Below are 22,208 nucleotides of genomic sequence, written 5' to 3' on the forward strand. Positions count from 1 at the left end.
CATTAATTTCACACTGCAGCAAGTTTTTTCTTTCTTTCTTATAATTATTGTATTTTAAAATATGTAGTCATATCAATAGAATCAATTAAATTTCATAAATTTTCCAAGACAGTTTGACCATTATTTCTTTTGGTTATAGAGATCTTTTTATCTAAAAAAAAAAAAAACAGATTACTGTACTGTACTGTACAGTCTATTTTGAAATAAAATCTTGAAAGCACAGAGTCAATTTAAAACAAGTTTCTTGCAGTTGTTTTAATTTGCTGTTCTGAAGCTTCAGTTACTTATATAAAATTGGAGAGAGTGTTCTAAGAAACCCAATCCGACATAATGGCCCTAAACATTAAAAGAGAACCTCCCTGTGTGTATTCCTTGATGACTTATCCTGTCTTTTCACAAATTCAAATCTAACTGTTACAGCTTTTAAGTTTCCTTCATAATCCTGATCTTGGTCTATTTTGCATTCTTTAACACGCCCCTACTTTACCCTCTAAAGGGTTAAAGTAACTTATGATTTCTGACTCACAGCAAATTAATCTCACTCTCATTTGCAAGGTCCACTATATTTACAAGCCCTTGAAGCATACTATTTTGCATTTCATTTTGTGCAACAAAAGAAAATTAACTTCTCTGAATCTACCTCTAACTCATGCAATTCCATATCCTGAACTGTTATCTTAATGAAGAACTTTTTCTACTCGTGAAACAAGATTTCATTTAGGATAGAGGTTACCTATATTTGTTTTTGCTTCATTAATTCACATTTTCCAATTTATTCTTTATTTCTCAATTTCATTCAAAACTGGGCTGCTTTGCTTATTGGGGCTCTTGGGCATGTAGACAGAAAGATAGAATATGGAATTTTGGCCAAATGCCAAATGCTGGGACCCATGAGGTCATTCAGCGCCGAAAAGGAAATTGACAGTACTGTAAAAAAGTTTGAAAGGTGTAACGGGAGGAAAACCTCAAAGCAGTTGCACTCTGAATTAAACGTTAGGAGAGGGTGGAAAGTAAGATGGAAGAAAGAGATTATGAATGGGGTGCAGTGAAAGGAATGAAAGGGGTTGCAGCTAGAGATCGAAAGGAAGCTGCAAAGAACCTTAAGTAATGCCTACTGAGCATCACATGAGGTGCACTGACGGCACTATCCCCCTAGGGGTTCTTAGGCATATAGATTTCTATTTTCCCTAATAATAATAATAATAATAATAATAATAATAATAAATATGGTTCAACATGAGGTTTAAGCTGCATTCATTGTATACTATCTTTTACTTGTATTAATTTACTTAAAAGGTTTTGCAAATAAGCCTTAAAATTCAAAATCACCCAACTATCTTTTTAAAGCCTTTCAAGATGTGTAGAGTTAAAAAAATTTCAATATTATGGTTATGAAACTGCTCCTGTGGCCAATGATGGTTTCAGAATGAGCTTGTTTACTGGGTCAGTAAAATTTTACTCAGGGCAGCTGATAACATATTAGAATGGTCACAATGTGCTAATGAAATTAATACAATCTCCAGACTGAATAAAAACCAGTCAGAAGGTACCCCTACTGGCAAGAACATTAATTTATTTTTTTATCTTACTGATGAAAGTGTTTGGTATCAAGTATTTGCAACCTTCCCATTTTATTGCAGTCACTGTAGCATCCAAAAGTGTACTATGACAATAGGCTCCTGAGAAATGTGAAGTCCAGTTGTTCAGATTTGCTTTCCAATAAAACATCTGTAGCTGAAACCCTCAATAGCATTATAATGCAGATGTTTTGGTCACTACAAGAAATTATATCAGTGGCAAATCAAACCCTCAAAAGGACTGCAGTTATAAGTTCAAAAGATTAAAAGAAATCTCAATAGCATTTTCTGACCGTGAGTCAAAATTTTTTGTTCAAGTCAACTGGTGGCTCAGAAAATACCTTGAAATATTTTCTATTCCTAAAATTTAATGATATTGCTAGCTGTGATTAAAAAAATTTAATAACGATTGATCTCCAAACATTTATGCTCCATGTAATATTCAGTATACAGTATGTAAATAGAGCCTATTCAAAGACAACAGCATTTATAAATACTCATTACTGTATGTACTATTTGTGCTAAACACTTCATCCTTCATAAACAGTAATAATTGTGTATAATACCATCAAAATTTTTAACTAACAATTCTGATCATAGTATCATAGTAATCAAAGACCAATTAAAAACAAGGAACAGGAAGAAAAGAATTAGACTCTTGAAAACCTGTATTTTTAAAGTTAACAAACGCAACAAGTAATGTTTTTCCTATTAACAATAGAAGCCATTTGTTTATATCCACGAAAAATCTAAAGTACTACGCGCGTTCAAGTGCGTGGGTAGGGGCAGTTTTAATAGCTGCTTTAGCGTTTGGGAGGTGATCCCTTCACGCACCACAATGGTGGCCAAACATTGGATAGTTCTTTTAATATAACACCTTCCTTTTGCTGTATGAAGAGTGTTCCCTTGGCCTTGCTACTTCACACTACACAAACCCACACACACACATACACTCACACATACTCACACACATGCATACACACACTTACTTTCACGAGCATAAATGCATTTTCAAACAACCATTCACATATTCATACATACATACATCATATATTGGACCATAAGAAGAAGTACAAGGCCTTTTTTACCAAATCTTTAAGTGATCTTACACTTCCTCAGTCCTAGAATCATATGACAAACAAAAGATTAAAAGTTGTGGCTGACATTTTAAGAGACGAGCATCACAAAATGACTGAAGATTTATAGAAGGTTTATCTTGGTTTATCACTACCATTTTACAATAACATTTATTGGATTTACATTTCCTTATTTAGAAAATCTTTCACTTCTTCTACAGAAAAGAATGAAGTATCTGTTCTCTATTAACTACAATTTGTTATGTGTAATGGTTTGGTGAACAGCCCAGAGAACTGACTTAAAACTAATGCATATTTGCCACACTTAAGAACAGGATGGGAGAAAGCAGACCACACACCTTAGCAAAGAGTTAACCTGGAGTTGTTGTGATGTTAAAAAAGGTGATGATGGAAGAAGCTAACCAAAAGGCAGAAGGCAAAAAACAAATAGTTAAAAGCATCAAGAATGATTTCAGGCAATGCCTTTACAACATTCTTAACAAGGGAATGGGTGGAGACTCCAAGGTCTTTTCTTTAGGGGTGGCTGCACTTAACTGCAGGCCTTCAAGGTGCTCCTCACATGAGCACAACAAAAGAATTGGTTCCACTGGCTAGCCAACATTGTAACAGGTGATGAGGTTGTGAACAACCGTGCACCAGTTTATTTGTAATATTTTAATAATTACATAACATGACAATTACCCTCAGTGATTGAATTATTGACAAGCATCATCACTATTATATATACTTCAAAACAACTATTGCTCCATAAAAACGACCCCCATGATGTTAGGATATTAGTATTAAATGCAAAGATGTCTAATTAAACATAGACATCTGTGGTGGTTATGTATCAGTGCAGCTGGGCTCTTAACAAGGCTAACTCCACTGCATAACCTGTAGCAACGCAACGATCATACCAGTTAAGCTAAGAGGTATCATCATTCACACAACCTAGGGCTCATCTTTCATACACAGCAAATGGACAAAACAATACTGCCAAACATAAACAAAACAGAGATGTATAGACTCTAGCATCAGGAACAGCCAACATGTTTTTAGAAAACAAGAATCAAGAACATTCAGGAATATACAAGTTTCCACAACTTCCTTAGAGAGTTTTAAAACATTCTTTGACTACAGGTATAATGGTAATTTGTCCTTAGTATTGTTCAACAGATCTAACCCTCTGGCAAAAACCCTTTACCACTTCTATAATTGGTAGACTATGCAATAACAACCCTTACTATACACAAGACTATTAACAGTAGGACATGATGAAACAAGGGGCACGGCACACTGTTGAGTGAGTCCTTGGCGTACACCAGTGAGTGTGGGTGTTCACCAAAGGTGGGCACAGGCATTGGCACAGGTGGGTGTGTGCCATTGAAGGTTATGTGTTCAGGGTAGGTAAATGCAGGTGAGAAGGCCCCCAGGAAGACAAAACAGTCAAAGGAGCCAGGCAGTCCCACCAACAAAAAGCCTGTACAAACACCCACAGTTAGTTGTTCTTCCCTTGAAAAACTCTCACCAATATTAAAGCCTGCCTGCACCACCACCCTGATTATCGCAGTCAGTAATTGTCAGTCGCGGCGGAGCCCAGCACCTAGGCACCACATCACAGGCAGGCATTGCCTATTAGCAACAATGGTGGTGGCCACAGGCTCATACTGCTGCTGCTGCTATGTATCACACTATTGTTAATATTAGTGCTACACTGCTGCTGGTAATGCAGTTGGCCCTGAGAAATTGATAATGGGCTTACACTGCAGTTTCAGTGTGACTGTGTGAAGATAAACGTTCAACATCAATTTCGGGCACTGTAAGTTCTTCTGGATCCGGACACATGTCGGCATACTCCAACGAAGACCCCTGGGACAACCTCTTACTCAAGGACGACTGCTTCTTCAGGACTGCTGCCAGGTTCGGGTTGGAAGGCCGAGCATCAAGCCCCTGTCGAAACGCATTAACTACTCGAATCTGAAAAAGAAGCCATAAAATATGTCTTAATTAACATTTCTAGTTACAACTGATGCCTTGGACACAACTAAACCACATACAAAACATCAAACAAGGATAAAGACTAACTACACTGGTCCAAGACACTTGAACACTCAATAGGAATAAGTCATGGGGAAAAAACAAATATATAAAACTTTGACTTTTCACTGAAACATGAGAAATGATATGCAAATTTTTCTTTGATAAGACGAGGGCTTAACTTGACTGTGAGGGTTACTGTGAGAGCTGCTGACAAGTGAGAGGGTGAGGAGTGTGCCTTGCTGCTAATCACGGAGCGTAACAGCATCAGCATTGAGCGGCAAGGGCAAAAGTGCTCGCCTGCCGCTCGCACACACAAGCAGAAATTTCATGCTCAATGCAAAGATCCCATGCCAAACTTGAACCGTGTACTGCATCTTCATTAGCTGGCTTATAAAGCCTGTTAGGTGCCAATATAAGAGGAGGAGTTATGATGGTTAGTATGTAACAAGTTAAGAGAATACAGATTATTTTCATTCACAAAGTCGGTTAAGATATTAAGAATAAAAAAAAAAATAAGATCAACAGTAATAGAACGTGCACTTATACAGAGTACTTGAGAGTGTTGCTGGCTGCCATAGGATCTACACGAGTGATGGAGCTCTGTAGCTCATACGCCGGTGGACACACACTTCAGACATCAAGACAGAGAGAGATGGCAGCCAGAGAACGTGGGCACTGCATGTTGGCTGGAGGCTCTCCATAGTGCGCGGCTCATGCGGGCATGCATGTTCCCAGTAGCATGGCCTCCTACCGCCTATAAGCTTTTATTTTCCGTAAATATTTTGTTACACGATATGACACGCCAAAAAAAAAAATACATAATTACTGGCGGCAGGAAGCCAATCTGGGCCATATATCATCAATGGTGCGTGCACCAAAAATATTAGTTTACACAACACTCAGAGATTGAAGGAAGGGGAAGAGGATGCGTGGGAAACACCACATATCCACGCGCACACGTACCAATCCTTCCTAACAAAATAAAAGGAAGGGGTAGCTTACAATAAGAAAACTTTCTTGACAAAAAAACAAAAACAAAAATATAAGTTATGAAACTGGTTCTGCTACAAGAAAGAACACAGTTCATCATGCTCCCATGCTATACATCCATACTAGTATCATCATTCCCTAGTGGTATATCAGCTGTTAAACATTAAAACCAATATATACCTTATGTATATACATATACATGCATATAAATATACACATTAATATATATATACACAATATATATACACAGAAAAAACATATCCATGTGTGTATATTCAGAAGCATACAAGTATACAAAACTCTGTATACATATTAAAGATAGAATGATGAGTGATAGAGGATAGAGAAGTACGATTCTTAAATATATGATACAGAATATACCTAAATATACACACTACAATATGAAAATAATTATAAAATAATTATATATATATACATATATATATAATGCATGAATGTAATATATATATGTAAACATACAAATAGACATGCATATATATATATTGCATGAATGTAATGTATACATGTATACATACAAATATCCATGTATATATACATACATATATACTGATAATATATAACGGCACTATAAAGTACAAAAACCATTAAATAAACAAATCAGTTACCGCAATACAAAATCAACCGGCATATTTTAACAAAAAATGTCGAGGAACAACACAAAAAAACACTTATTGCCACAGAATAAACACTCAAACATGTTAAAGGCATAAGTGTAGTCTAATGGTGCCAACTATTTCACCTAGTCTAAGTCACTAGTCGCTCAACTGTCATGCAGAAAACAGTTAAAAGAAGACAAACATGGCTGGGCTGGGTGGAAGCAAAATAGTCTCTCATGAAAAAGCAAAATTGAAAATAAGACTGTTGATGTGAATATGTCATATCATAAGCATATAATATACAAAATGGATGTTTATGTCTACATTACATATATATATACAATATACATATATACATATATTATATATATATATATTATATATCTTTATATTGTATATATATATGTATACATATATATATATATATATATATATATATATATATATATATATATATATATATATATATATATATATATATATATATATAATATTAATATTTATATACTGTATTTTGTATTTATGTATGTGTACACATGCACTGTAGATATGCTTCTGTATATCATTACCTTTCCTATTGAACAACATTCAGACATACACAAAATATATCCATACATATTTCACTTAATACAAAACAATGTGTGTGTATATATATATATATATTATACTAGTTATGTTCACCAAATTATATTCATACAGCATCCACATCCAATGAACTAATCCATAATATTTTTGGCTGCATTTTTAATGAAAAACTGAAATCTAAGTTTTATGAATGCAATGAAAACTATCTATGCCAGAACTGGAATCTATGTTATGAAGAGTAACTGTCCAGCAATAATCCCACAGATCAATATATTAAATAGTATAGGTTTAAGCTCTTGCATGAGGCCACAATTTTATCTCTAATCACCACACACAATACATATATATATATATATATATATATATATATATATATATAGTATTACTAATCAAAGCTGTGTAAGTTTCACCCTTCTGTTATCCTATTTTAGTAACAAACCCCACTATCATTTCCTTTTACATACATTCTCTTTATTACACTAAAACGACAAACAAGCATGAACATATATGTTGTAAGTATTAACATTGTTCTCTTTGGGTGTACACAATCATGTCAGTATAAATTGTTTATGAATGCAGTACTGAAACTGTAACTGCTTTTCCCCTCACTCTAACTTTACATAATTTCCCAGTATCTTTTGATTACCTTTTCATAATGTACATGTACTTTCAATTATTTTTCTGTAGGAAAAGTCTATTAAGACTTTTAGTCAAAATAAAAAAAATCTTCAGAATATCACCTATGGACACAATTATCAATACCATAATAGTATTTGAGGGTACATATTTGATTAGTAAAGGCATCAAAGTGTAGGCTTAACACAAATGCTTTCAAAAATAAGAGATTAAGGAAGTGATCACTAAATGCTACCAATATTTTTTTTTGCACACAAGGACTAAATACTTGTGTGCATACTTTAAAGTAGATAGTTGGGTTTCAAGTTTCCTTGGCACTTAGGCAGATGCTTCTCTTTATTGATATATTTTACCAGTACATAATATGTGCAACATTACCTAGGAAGTGGTTTTCCAAGATGAAAAAGTGATCAATATGCAAAAACTGACCTACTAATCAATGTCCACGGAAAAAGTAATGAACCTCTGATGCACCATTATAAAATAAATAAATTATGGCATAATATTTTAGGACAAGAAATCTGAACACCAATTCATGATTGTTAACAGCAAAGGAACTAATCTGTTAAAAAAAAGTATGTTAAAAAGAATAATTACATTTACACTTTCAAGAATAGGTCTGCTAATGAAAGTTATTTGAATATAAGCATCTAATACAGAAAATAAAAAACAATTTCTGAAGAAAACAGAAATGCTACCCAAGATTCATTAGCAAGACGTATCATAAGAAATGCCCAAAGTGCTAGGAAAATTCTAAATATATGAAAATTCAGCATTTTACAGTGTGATCTGTCAATACCCTAGACACAACTGAAGACTTTTTAAACAAGTGTGTGTGTCTGTATGTGCGTGTATAGAGGCAGTCTCCAGTTTACGATGGGGGTTCCATTCTAGTGCCACTGCATAAGCCGCAAATCAGCGTAAACCAGGACATCGTTGAAAATCCTAAGAAAACCTTACTTTTAATCCTTTGGATGTCTTGAAAATGACATAACCTGCACTTTTATTGAGTTTTTCATCAAAAAACCTCCAAATTTTAACCATTCTGCCGTTTTGGAGCGATATTTCTTCCGTCGAATCAGTGTTGTAAACCCGGAACATGTTGTAAGCCAGATATAATTTTTTTTTTAATATATTTGAAGAGCGTCGTAATCAAACAGCACAACCCGGGACTGCCTGTGTGTGTATATATATATATATATATATATATATATATATATATATATATATATATATATATATATATATATATATATATATATATATATATATACACATATATACTATATAGAATGTATATATCAAATTTCTTGTATAAATAAGTTACATATCTACAAATGTGATTTACTATGAAGAAAAATCCTGGCAAGGAATGGGAAACAGATGTAAAATGTCTCTGTGCACACACACACACACACACACACACACACACACACACACACACACACACACACACACACACACACACACACACACACACACACACACACACACACACACACACACACACACAGTGTCAAATAAAGAATTTGTGACTTCTCTTTGAAATTCACATATCAACTTCCACTTCAGCTACATGAAACAAAGAAATGGTAAATCATTTCCTCATCAGCACTGGTGATAAGAAGAGATAAAATACAGAGTTTCATTTTTTGGATTATGACTGCAAGTTCAGTATTATTCTATTTTTACTTATATAACCTATGGGCAAATATTATACAAAGTGAAACATTACATTAAATAAGCATAATGATACAGCCATTCAAACACATATAAACACACACATATTCATATATAACGTATATCTAAAACATGTTTAAGCACCATTTAAGAGAGAGAGAGAGAGAGAGAGAGAGAGAGAGAGAGAGAGAGAGAGAGAGAGAGAGAGAGAGATGTTGATATGCAAATTCTAATGTAAGACAAGTGTGTGTGTGTATTGTTAAAATATATTCAAACATACATACACCCACACATATAAATTATATACATATATTATATATATAAAATAATGTCATTCAAACACATATAAACAAACAATCTTATATAACGTATATCTAAAACATGTTCAAGTACCATTTAAGAGAGAGAGAGAGAGAGAGAGAGAGAGAGAGAGAGAGAGAGAGAGAGAGAGAGATTCTAATGTAAGAAAAGGTGAGTGTGTATTGTTAAAATACAATCAAACATATATACAAACGCACACACACACACACACACACACACACACACATATATATATATATATATATATATATATATATATATATATATATATATATATATATATATATATATATATATATATATATATATATATATATATATATATATATATATATATATTTATATTTCATACATACAAAAACATACATACATACACACACACACACACACACACACACACATATATATATATATATATATATATATATATATATATATATATATATATATATATATATATATATATATATACATACTGTATATATTATTACACACCTCCAACAATCTCAGTAAAAAAACTTGTAAAATCACATGCGATGACTGTACTAGTGATGGTTGTGTCCACTTAAAAATGTATTTTAAACTACAACCTGGGCCTAGATCCAAGTCTATATGCATCATCTGTGACTTATATGTTTTGGTACATGAATGTTCTTGCTCTTGTTCCTATTTATGTTTTTATAACTGTTATCTTTAGCTTACCTTATTAAAATTATTTACGTCACTTCCTCAATTTTTCTACATATTATGTACAGTACTTACTTTGCTTGACCTTATAATTTTTCGTGACCTTGAAAAATATATATATATATATATATATATATATATATATATATATATATATATATATATATATATATAAATTATTTTGTTACTAATACACCCATGATATAATAAGTAACATATATTTGTGTGACACTGTGTAAAATTATCTTTTATGCCTAAATGTATCCCTATGCACGTTATGTAAAACCACACCAAACCACATACTGTATAGACACATTAAGATACATTCACCAACATTCAAACAATTCCCTTACTAAATTAAATAAATGAATGGGTGTGTACATCAACATTTACTTGTATACATACATGCATAAATGTACACGTGTGCATGATATGCATACTATGCATGTGTGTGTATATATGCAAATATGTTTATACATATATATACACACACACAAACAGTGCATGTGTGTGTAAATTATTGGTCTCTTACACATTTTCATCGGGGTTTCCAAATTTAGTAAATTCATGCATCTTTAAATATAAGTTACTTTCCTTTATTTGGGAAGATTTTATCAATTCAAAGTGAATTAGTAAAAAGTTACCTTTGTAATAGAGCTGGGGAATGGAACCGTGTTCACTGTACTGCGTAAGAGACAGCTTGGAGGCTTGATAGGATGGTTTATTTCCATATTTATGAGAAAAATAAAAATCTTATGTGACTCAACCAGCCTACAGCATCCATGAAAGAAAAAGAAGCAGACAGCACAGACAGACCAAGGGCAGAGACTTGAGGGGAAGTGAGCGAGCGATCACATTAGTCCAAAAATGAGTCTAAGAAGAGACAAGAGAGAGGGGTGTAGCTTACAGCCTGGTCTGTGGAGGTCTTGCTATACGGTACGGGTATCAGCCGCTCCTGCAACGTGCCTCCAATGACCTGAACCATGAGAATAATAACAGTGGTGAGGGCAAGTGGCTACAGTGGTAAGTTAGAGCTGGCCAGGGATGTATTATACAGCAAGGTGCATAGAAGACAAGGTCAGGCCTTGCTCCCCAATGCCATAGGCGCCCACAGCCTGGTAAGTTGTGACTGCAGTTACACCTCTGCCCACAGTACACGGCCTTGTGTTCTATACACCTTGTCTCAGGCGGCACACGGCACTTAGACCGGGTGGTGTATGTACACTGTGTGGTGTGCAGGGGATAGTGGAGCAGCAGTAGTGGAGTAGAGACTACAGACAACACACGGGGTGTCCACACCTACCCAGGACTCGCCTAAACATTACAGGGTCACGCAAGGATTAATTACGCTTACACTCAGGACACCAACTCACGATCTGTGTGGCTCCAGGACCGTTGAAGAAGAAACACATCTTCATGCACAAAGAGCACAACTCGACTAAAAATAATAATAATAATAATAATAATAATAATAATGATGGAAACCCAATGGACAACTACCGCTGCAAGAGTCACTACTGTGGGTACACTAGCGAGAACTGATATTATGCAGGTGAATACTGTAAATAGGCCTGCTCTAATAGCCACTAAATGTTGAGGACCTTAGATTTGGGCTAATGCTGCGGGTGAGGTGTCTAGCACAGTGGCTTACTCACTGAAAATAGCTCAGGTACAAGGGGCTGAGAGAAACAGATGCTCTGGTTCATACCTCACCCCCATGTGTTTCTCCTTCCTGATCCTCCTACCAGGGAAAATAACAGAATGATACGCTCAACACCATGTTCATCCAAAAGATAACGAAAGTCAGCTAATGTCAACAAAGCCTACATTAAGATTCCCCTGGTGGCTGGAAAGTAAAATGTGAGCCCTGCGGCGACAGCTTCAAGACAATTTGTTGATACAAGATATCTCCCTGGACAAGGAGGAACCAGGCAAATAACATTGGCTCCTCTCAGTCATGGCACCTGAACAGGTATGGTGCCATACAGGGGGGGTGAGGCCCTGGGTCCTACCTCAATAAATACAAGAAGATAAATTTCCAAGTAGGCGCTCTGTCTCCCTGCTGCACCTATGATCCCACCCTAGGAGAAGGGTGTGAGGTCCAAAGGAGCAGCCATGCCTGAGATCTGTGTGAGCAACGTCTCTAGCCCATAGAAACGCAAAATAACATTAAATAAAAAAAAAAGCTTAGGAAAAGATATGAAAAACTAACAGTGGTAAGGACATAGGGATTGTACAGGCAAGGAGGAGGAGTACAGTCATACAAAGTAAGAAAATATTAAGACTATGGTCTCAGTCACCACCAGGGCAAGCTTCCTTTGTAGTCTCCAAGTTTTGTTTTTGTTTTGTTGTTTAACTATTACTTTCCTTACTGTTAATAATTTGATTTAAAAAGTTACTTCTTCCAAAGCTGGGGAAACATTTCAGCATTTGGCACTCTCCATAATCACATGGCATATTGCACATAATAAAAAAAAAAAGAAATCCACAACACAAAACACAACATGCAGTGCAAAACCACGTCTCCTCTAGCTGCGCTTTAGAAATGAGTAGTACACAATATGTGTGTTAGTTACCCTGGCATACGCTAGACTAGTAACAGCTGAGGCGGGAGTTGTTAGTGAAGTGCACGTGAGATTTTGTCTCAGTCTGTTGTTGCAAAGGTCCCGCCGGGGAGCCAGGCTGGCCTGAAGATTGCCAACCACCACGACCCTCAGATGCTGTGGCAATCAGCGGGAAGTGGCAAGGGCAGGTCAAGTTCACAACATTTTGCCACAAATGGCTAAATGCAAGAGGGAGTTATAAAAGGCAACATCATGCCCGGCTCCCAGCACACCCAACGCTCCACCCACCAAGGGAACACCCCCATCCCACAACACTGACAGTCACCCACCCAACACAAGACAGGCCACGTCAGCAGAGGGAGGGGGTGAGCAGGGTAAAACTTGGGGCAAGGTTAAAGAAGCCACAACCAAAGAAAAAAGGGAAAAAAATATTAACTCAAGCAAAAGCCAACCCAACATTAAATATAAGCGATATTAATACTTTAAATCAATATAGCATAATATCAAAAAATTTTATAACATAGAATCAATGCAATAAAAAATAGTGCTAGTGCTAGTTTTAAAGCAGAATAACTGTATATTATATGGTGTGGTAATCAGACAAAATTGAGAATAAAAAGCTGGATTGAAAGGCTTCAACAGGCAACATACTCATTAAGTCTGTGGATGGATGAGCAAGTGTTACATGGGTAGAGCAAGGGATATGTGGGTCAGAATTTGGTAATGATAAAGACTGGTAACCCAAGAGTGTATCGTAGTTGAAAGATCAGAAAAAACAATGTAATAACACGATAATAATCAATCTTGAGGAGAGCGTCAAATACTGGTCTCATGAACTAGGTTGAGGAGATCTGGTGGAGAAGGTGGGGAGGCAGGCTGAAGTGTGCTGGAATGTGCTGCCATATTAGAGTGAAGGGTCTGGGCCACCAGTGTGTTAAAATGATGTGGAGAAAGAGGCTGTAGGAGTGGAGGAGAAGGGGGAGCTGTGCCAGCAAGGTGATGGTGGTGGTGGTGGCAGCACTTAGTACTTTGTGTGTTGGCGTGGGTGTGGGGTCGGTGGTGCCCCTGCTGCTGGTTTGCTGCTGCAGCAAGCCCTCCCTGAGGGGGGCTGCCAGGGGGTACCAGGGGGGCGGTCTCGGCCGTGGTGGGTGATGACTCTTCGATGGGTGTTACGAGGCGCACCGCTGTGTTGCACGACGCGCATCGCTTGTCACTATTGGGACTTGGGCTTTTTGTAGAGTCCTCATCTATGTAACTGATGTCTGACATGGGCCGGTTGCCCTGTTGACTGCGCGAGTTGCGCATACTATGCAAGCTGTGTAAACTATGGCAAGACCGCCGTTCTTCTAAGTCTTCCAGGGTTGACTTGAATGCTCGTATTACTCTCAACTGTAAACGGGACGGGATATCTAAATCAAACCCCCATATCTTTGTAACACATCCACATCTCATCAGTAACATGTTAGTAGCAACACGTAGAAACTAAATAAAACTCACCAGACAATTCACTGGTTACACAGTGCTATGAACATAAAACAACTAAGAATGGCTAGTAATTTTCACATACAGTAATAATCAATAACAACAACGATAATAATAATAATAATAATAATAAAAAAATAATAATAATAATAATAATAATAATAATAATAATAATGATAATAATAATAATAATAATAATAATAATAATAATAATAATAATAATGACAGACTGAGGCTGAAAGAAGTGAAGGCTGTTGGAGACGGGGTGAGGACGGTGTGACGCAGCCCTGTGTGATGGACGCCTGTTGACATGGGGCGACCTAAAGACATGCAAGCTGCGTGCACAGCAGTGGCAGCCAGGGCACAACAAACTAGGCACAGGGCCAGGGCAGTGTTGAGACCGCTAGCCCATGAAGACAATTATATTTGGCTATGCAGCACAGATATACAAACATACTAGCCTCTTGCTCTAGCCACAGTCTACACACTCCATCTCTTAGCATGGGGCACAAGAGTAGCTGGTGGTTTAAGTGAGGGGACGTCAATTCAAGGAATGTGTGGCAGGTTTTCTCTAAACAGGTGGAACAGGGACAGGTGAAGGTGACAATCAGCAATACGACATCTTTAAGACAACAATCAGCTTTACGGCTATTTGGCTACAGTTACCAACCTGTTACAAAACCCATGGTGTCGGTCACGGGAGGAGCAAAACAAAGTTACTGTTAAATCAAAAAAAAAAAGTTAGTAGAAGGTCAGGGATTGTATAAGACAAGATTTCACAAGTGAGATGCTATTAGTGCAGTAGAAAATAATTAGCAGGGGCCTAGGGACTATAGCAAAATTTACTAAGTTTAACCGTATCAAATTTAAAAAAAATGCATATGAAGAGTAAACAGTACTGGAATCAGCTTTTTAGGACATTGGTAATTCCTTAACAAGGGAAGGATTTCGGCTTATAAAAGAGAGTCAGTCAGAGAATGGAGTGGTTGTTTTGGCATATACAGATGGAGCCTCTACAAAGTGGAATTTGTGTGGCAATACCATAGCCATCCATCAGCAGGTGGCAAGAGAGCAGAGTAGTGAGACGCACAATATAAGATAGTTTACAGTAAAAAAAGAAACCAGCTGCCACTACTTGCACACACTTGCCCTACAGAAATTAATACATGGCAGACACACACTGCACCTTCCATTAAGAGCAGCGGAAAAATGCTTATTAGCAGGGCTGCTGAGGCTTCTCTTCAGCTACAGGAGTGAAAACACATATCTAAAACAAGCACTACTGCATGCCCAGCAGCAAATTCAACTCATGCAGAATCAAAACAAATTATATAAAAAAATGAAAAATAAAAAAATCATACCTGAAAAAACAAACAAAGAATAAAAAGGCTGAACCTAGGCTGGTCTTCATGCACTGGGGAGTGCCAAGTTTTGCGCAACCGACATCATGCTGCCGGGCACGCCTCTGTCAATCCTTTTAGGAAGTTCATAGAAACGCTAAGGAGTGAGGAAAGTGGCTCGAGGCAGAGATGGCTGAGCTAACGCAATACTCCAGCCTTACGAAAAGTATAACGCTTTAATACCACTGCTGCTAGAAGGCTCATTTGAACTTTTTTATTATCTCTCTCTTTTCTTTATTTATTTCGGGTAGCGGCAAACTCCACAGAACTGCCTTGCATGGCACTGGCTGGCCTAGGTCCCATAGGGCTTGGTGTAGCTTGTTATTTAGAAGGCGAGAGGTTGAAATGAAAAAATGAAAAAGAGAGAGAGAGAGAGAGAGAGAGAGAGAGAGAGAGAGAGAGAGAGAGAGAGAGAGAGAGAGAGAGAGAGCATACATAAAGTTGAGAGAGAGAGAGAGAGAGAGAGAGAGAGAGAGAGAGAGAGAGAGAGAGAGAGAGAGAGATGAAATGTGAGCATACATGGAGTTGAGAGAGAGAGAGAGAGATGAACAATTTCAGAGAGAGCCACATAAAAGCTGCATCACATGTCTACACAAATGATATACAATTATATAGAGTATTGTTGAGAATTGGAGACTTTAAATAATCCATATTATGAAGTATAACAAAACAAAAAACAAAAAACGAAAACAAAATTAAAATTTTGATTATTATCAAATACATAAATTTTCAGTTACAGTAATAAGCTAATATCAAAAAGCAAAAAGGTTGACACACAATTAAAAGAAATAAGAACCCTCCCCCCCAAACAATTTAAATACATTAATATGGCTTAATCAGCTTTGGAGAGTTATGAAGAATATTAAAGCACAATGCCATCTACCAGTGTGTATACCAAATTAACTTAATAATTATATAAACCATGGGTACTGTTACTGATAATAAAACTCATAAATATACTTGAACAAAGCTGTGTACGACATGAATAGTCAGTATCATATGTCAAAACGTATTAATTGATCCAGTAAACATTTCCTATTTTTGTATGTCTGCTTTCTAGGCACCAACATAAAGCATACGAATTATATTTCAATAAAATGATAAGGAGTACCGTATACTGTACACAAAATCTTCCATATGGCATAAACTTGCTTGTCATATGTATATAGTTCTTGCACTGAATTACCCATTACATAAATTACCACACACAAAAGCAGCCAGTGGGAATATATTAGCCAAACACAGATTTCTCCATAAGGCTTCAGAAATATTCCACCTAAAAACTCCTCAAACCCCAAAAGGCACACCCACACAGAAGATAAAAGATATGGAACAACTGTACCAATGATTTATATAACATCAGTAAGTATACAATTGGCAGTGGGCAAGAATATTGAGAGGTCTCACTTGGATAAAGGGATTTCATAAAAAAGGAAGCACCAGAGGGAGGATAAAGAGCCAAAGCACAGACAGACAGACAGACAGACAGACAGCAAATTATACAGTAAAAGGATTATGGGAAAGAGCTGTATGTAGGATATATTCTTTGGTGTAATGAGCTTTGAAACGCAAGTATATAAGGATTGCCAGCACACTGAAATGCACAGAATTTACTAATATTACTGAGGTCACACTTTTCTGCTATATGGAGCTAATGCATAATTTCCACTGTAAGTAATAATAATAATTGGATGGATGACATGAAATGAGATATAATAGCTAGCTGACTGACTGCTTGACTAAGTTCCCAGCTGGTTGACTGGCTACCTGGCTGGGACAAAACCTATCACTACTGTTGTCCTGGTGGTTGGATCGCGAGTTCAGTGCATGAAACACACACACACACGAGTCTCAGTTTTGTCTTGGAGAACTCACACATGGTAGACAGCTGCATAATGAAAGTGGACATAAGAGTAAAATCTCATTATACTTATATAAAACATCACACTGGCCTTTTTAAAACTTATACAGATTACTGGTGAAGGTAGACTTTGAGAGTTATTGTTCAAGAAGAAAAAATGAGGAAAAATCACAGTCATTGTAAATCAGACTACTAAACGGCAAGGGCTGTAGACAAACCTGGAATACTTTTGTTAAAACATTAGAATAATGGAAAACAAAATTACTTGTACTTTCTCTTTCTATATGAGAAGTCTGTGTTCCTGTAACAAAAGTCATCAAGCAAAAAATTAAGTTTTAAGTGTGTCTTTCTTGTATCAACATGTGAAATATATAAAATGTATTGTTATAATACAGTTGGTGACAGATTTTTAAGGGATTAATTGCAAAAACTATAAGAATTAAAATAAAAGTCTAAAAAAACAATGAATTAATTAAAAGTGTTAAAAAATTAAAGATATAATTATAGAGTCCATTTATTGGTTTTATGTTGTCTATGTATAAAATGTCATATATTAACATAAAAAAAAGGAAAAGTGAGCAAACTAAGCAGAAAAGATATGAACAAAACTTTGGTACTTTTTACACAGCATCTGCATTATGAGAAAATGGAACAAGTCAATGCTGAAGATCACCTGTGAAGGCTTAGCTTATGAGTCTGTAAAAAAACACCCAAGAAAGGCATTATATAAAAACTCACATTTTGCCCCTTATATAGAAGTCTAACATCAATACTAAAGTGGGCATACCTATAATAACAATTTAAAGACATCATATAGGAAACCGCTAATATAGCTAACCTAAAATATATCAGACTCATTATGAATGACCCTATCCACATGAATAAAATTTGTATATTCTCTAAAAACACAAAACACCCTAAGTGACTGAAAGGGAATAATATTCTCAAATGGACTATGTTGTCTTGCCCATTTCAGTCTTTAAATTTGTTAGGTATTGCATTTTTTAGTCATTAACACAAAATAATTTTCACTGCCTGCACTAATTACTATAAACCATCCAAATAATTCCTAAGTGAATAACCCTTGCTTATGACTTATCAATATACAGTAGTAATAGTACCACAGTATACTCCAAGATTACTGCTACACCCCAAGAGCTTTTTTTTTAGATGTTATGCTAAAAATCCATGCTCACGAATACTTAACTGACAGAAATAGTTATACTAAGAGCACAACAGTTATCCTCAAAACTTTCTAATATAAGAATCTTCTAAGTAACTGGCATTTTCACCTTCACATTCACTAACCCTACGCAGTTCTATGTAATGCAACATAGGAGTAAATTCCGAAGATACGGATGAAAGGAAAAACAAGATCATCTTTCATCCCTTATAAGCATAAAAAAATAAACACTCTAGTAGGTTATAAAAATAATGACCAATCTGAGCTCATGCTTTAAAAATATATCCAAAACACAAAGACAATCATAGTTCTCATGAAGAGGTAAAACAATACCAAAATACTGTATACAGTAGTCTTGAACACCAACTTCTAAGCTCTTCTGTCTAAGAAAATAATCCAAATGACTACATGCTTTTGTAAGCATATTACTGTACTTGGAAATGCAAATGCAATTAAGCAGTACTGTGGTGCCTGACTTTCCCTGGGAGTTGTTTCATTTCTCTATTTCAGAAAAATTACTATGATTAAACATAACTGTCCAAGCAAATAAAAAGGCTACAGAACAAAAATCTTTAATCCAAAACAAGGTTAAGAAATCACAAAAAACAGAAACGAAGGAACAAAAAAGAATGTGCATGTTCAATTTGTATATGTAAGCGTCTGTGAGTATTTATCACAAAAGTTGAAATGGTACATTATATTCAGAAATAGAATGGAGAAAACATTTCTGGCTATGGCCAGATTTGCTGCAAAGAGACTTATGTTAGTATAATTTTCAGGATCTTCCTAATTAAAACAATGTACCATCAGGCTCAAAAATACCAATCTCTAATATATTTGATTCCCTCACTAGTATCATGTTTCCTTTGGTTTTCTGGTACCAAGACAACCATCAATTTACACAGCAACCATGGAAAGTACAGCATTACCACTGTCTTTCCAAATTCTTCTTATCAAAAATCATAACCTGACTTCACTTCATGTTTCTTCCCCCATACGCATCAACCAAATCATCATAACTACATTGGTGTTTTGTACAGGTTCAGGAGATACATACATCATTCAGTATAGTAATATAACCTTTCCAGTTCTCAATAAATTGAGAACCAACCAGCTTCCCTTCATAGGAAAGGTCATATTGTCGTTGTATATGAAATTTGGAAACTTTTTCCTTGAAATTACTCTGATATTATAATAATACTAATTTGGCTCAAGTCCCATAAATCAAACATTTGCTACAAAGCTGAAAAACAGTCAATGAGAATTGAACTAATGTAGATTTCATAAATACTGTGAATAGGTGGTCAAATTAAGTTATTTTTGGGGGGAAAAGATCTATATTTGGTTGCTAGTTGATGTTCCTTATAATGTTGAATGTTTGTAATATACTGTTCTAACTACAAAACATTACAATATGCATTGTGAAGTGAAAACAAAATAAAAAACTAATAGAAATGAGGTATGGAAAAAGCACGCATGAACACATGCATAATTGAGCCTATAGGGATTCTCTTCTCTTTAGGACACATGAAGCCACTGAATATGCATACCTGATGTTTCAGCAGAACATGGAGATTTTAGTCTTTTTCAATTCACTTTTATCTACCAAGAGGTGATAATCATCCAAACTGCCCCATTATAAAAATATGCACTCAAGTCCAAATTAGTTACTAGTCTTATCAAGGCTTTATATAAAAGAAAACAAAATGAAAGGAGAAATTGCAGAACAAAACATCTTACAAAACACATCAAAACAGAAGCATATTCATTCCCTGGCATAGACGATTCCATAAATCCCACATAGTTCCTAACCAATAAAACTAACATTTAAAAAATCCATATGTACATTTTTCACTCCATTCACCTATTTTCCATCAAAAGGCCTACAGTTTTTCTGGTTTTCAAGAAGCCCTATGAGACTTCAGAATGTCAACTCAGTGGTCTGCTTAAACTACCTAATAAAAACAATATGCATGAAGACTTACTATTAATGCCTCACTGTTTAAGATCCAAACACTGGGAACTCTATCATATAATACTTACAAGCTTTTCAAGTTTGTTACATGCGTATGAAACCAAACTTTCACAACCCACTTTGTATGTATTAATGCTAGCATATGTGACGTCAAGTGAGAAAAAGACAAAACAACACAACCTTGAAGACAAACGGAGCCACTAATAAAACTTGAAGACTTAAGTTTCCCAAGATAGGTGAAGCTTGATTACCATCAATGACCAACTTCAAAAGAAAGACATGACAACTTATCACACAAATTTTGAATAACAGGTTTAAGAGACAGTATAGTACAGCCCATGAAGTGCAAGTACTCAAAACTGCCAATACACGCATTTGTGCACTGTAATACATATTCAAATTTTTTTTAAAAATTACATTACATTCAACATCATGGAATCACTAATCCATATACAGTATCTGTAAAATGCAACTACATTTCCCAGTATGTTCTACAATTCACTGAAATGACATGAAAATGCTCAAGTCCACGACATTTCCTTCATGAGATATGATAAGGTTTGGAGAGCAACAAATAGCCAAATAATATACTTGAGTATTATTTCTTTGTGCTCCTAGTGTAAGAAAAAAATCCTTGATAGATGTTAAATAAACATAAACATTGCACTTTTGCCAAAATACCTGGCAAAAATAACTTGAAAATACTCCAGTTTGCTCAAGTCTCATGTTTGAGAGTCAACCTTCACTCACTTTCATAAAGCATTTTAATATTAAATGCTGGCCCAAAAGTTCTGTTCCTAAATGAGATATGAGAACTAGAGATTGAAAATTTTGCTGAGGAGATGAAAGAGAACAAGTAACAAGTAAAATGGAGAATGAAAGGTGGCTAAGAGCCTAAGAAATTCTGCACAGCAGTACCTATAGTGTACAACCCAGGACACATTAAAAATCAATCCCACAGAGGGCCAAAATACACCATCACCCCCAAACCACAGCATCAAATAACAGTGGTATCCAAAACAACCTTGAACTTGATATCCAACTCACTAACTGGCTTGTAAACATCATCTCGACACCACCATTCTCATGAACACTCTATATAATGCACTGCGGGTACTGAGATGCAGAGAGTCATGGCATAATTTTCAATTTGTTTATAATCAAATATTACGACCAGCATATTTTTATACAGAAAGGTGCACTCTAGTAATATGAGCACAAAGCAATAGCTCCTCTATCTTACCTTTCAAATTTTGCTTAGAAATTGTCTCTAAGAATGTAATAAGTGGGGTCCTTTTGAATCCTGTTCCATACAAGGATCACTTGTAAATTACAAACTCAGTTTGACTGTGACAATATCAAATGTCAGCTTGGAAACTTATTTATAGTTTCAAGACTTGACATTACAGCCTACTCCTTGGCAACGTAGCATCAACTCATGTCCTACTACAAATAACATGTATTAGATGTATTCAAAATTTACTCTGGTAATTTGTTTCCTTCAGCTTATCATGAGATTCTTTATTCCCCA

The 22,208-nt window shown here is 35.6% G+C and overlaps 1 protein-coding gene across 50 annotated transcripts in view; it reads right to left on the reverse strand.

The window, feature by feature from the left end:
* Window positions 1–2,227: 2,227 nt before the first annotated feature.
* The window catches only part of PMCA (plasma membrane calcium-transporting ATPase 3), a 476,515-nt gene continuing 456,534 nt past the window's right edge, over window positions 2,228–22,208 (reverse strand). For 20 of the 50 annotated variants that reach the window (XR_010853417.1, XR_010853401.1, XR_010853416.1 and 17 more), the window contains 2 exons: window positions 12,789–14,165; window positions 2,228–4,633 (listed from right to left, as the gene is read on the reverse strand). Coding sequence is in view for 30 of the 50 variants with exons in the window: in XM_067105903.1 (XP_066962004.1) it covers window positions 4,620–4,633; window positions 13,805–14,165 (375 nt within the window). In the remaining 20 variants the exon portion in view is untranslated. Of the gene's footprint in view, window positions 4,634–11,119; window positions 11,189–11,867; window positions 11,954–12,788; window positions 14,166–22,208 lie in introns of all 50 variants that reach the window. The other 30 variants (XM_067105915.1, XM_067105928.1, XM_067105914.1 and 27 more) reach the window with 5 other exon arrangements.

This window comes from Macrobrachium rosenbergii, chromosome 6 (genome assembly GCF_040412425.1).
Source record: "Macrobrachium rosenbergii isolate ZJJX-2024 chromosome 6, ASM4041242v1, whole genome shotgun sequence".
Taxonomy (NCBI): Eukaryota; Metazoa; Arthropoda; class Malacostraca; order Decapoda; family Palaemonidae; genus Macrobrachium; species Macrobrachium rosenbergii.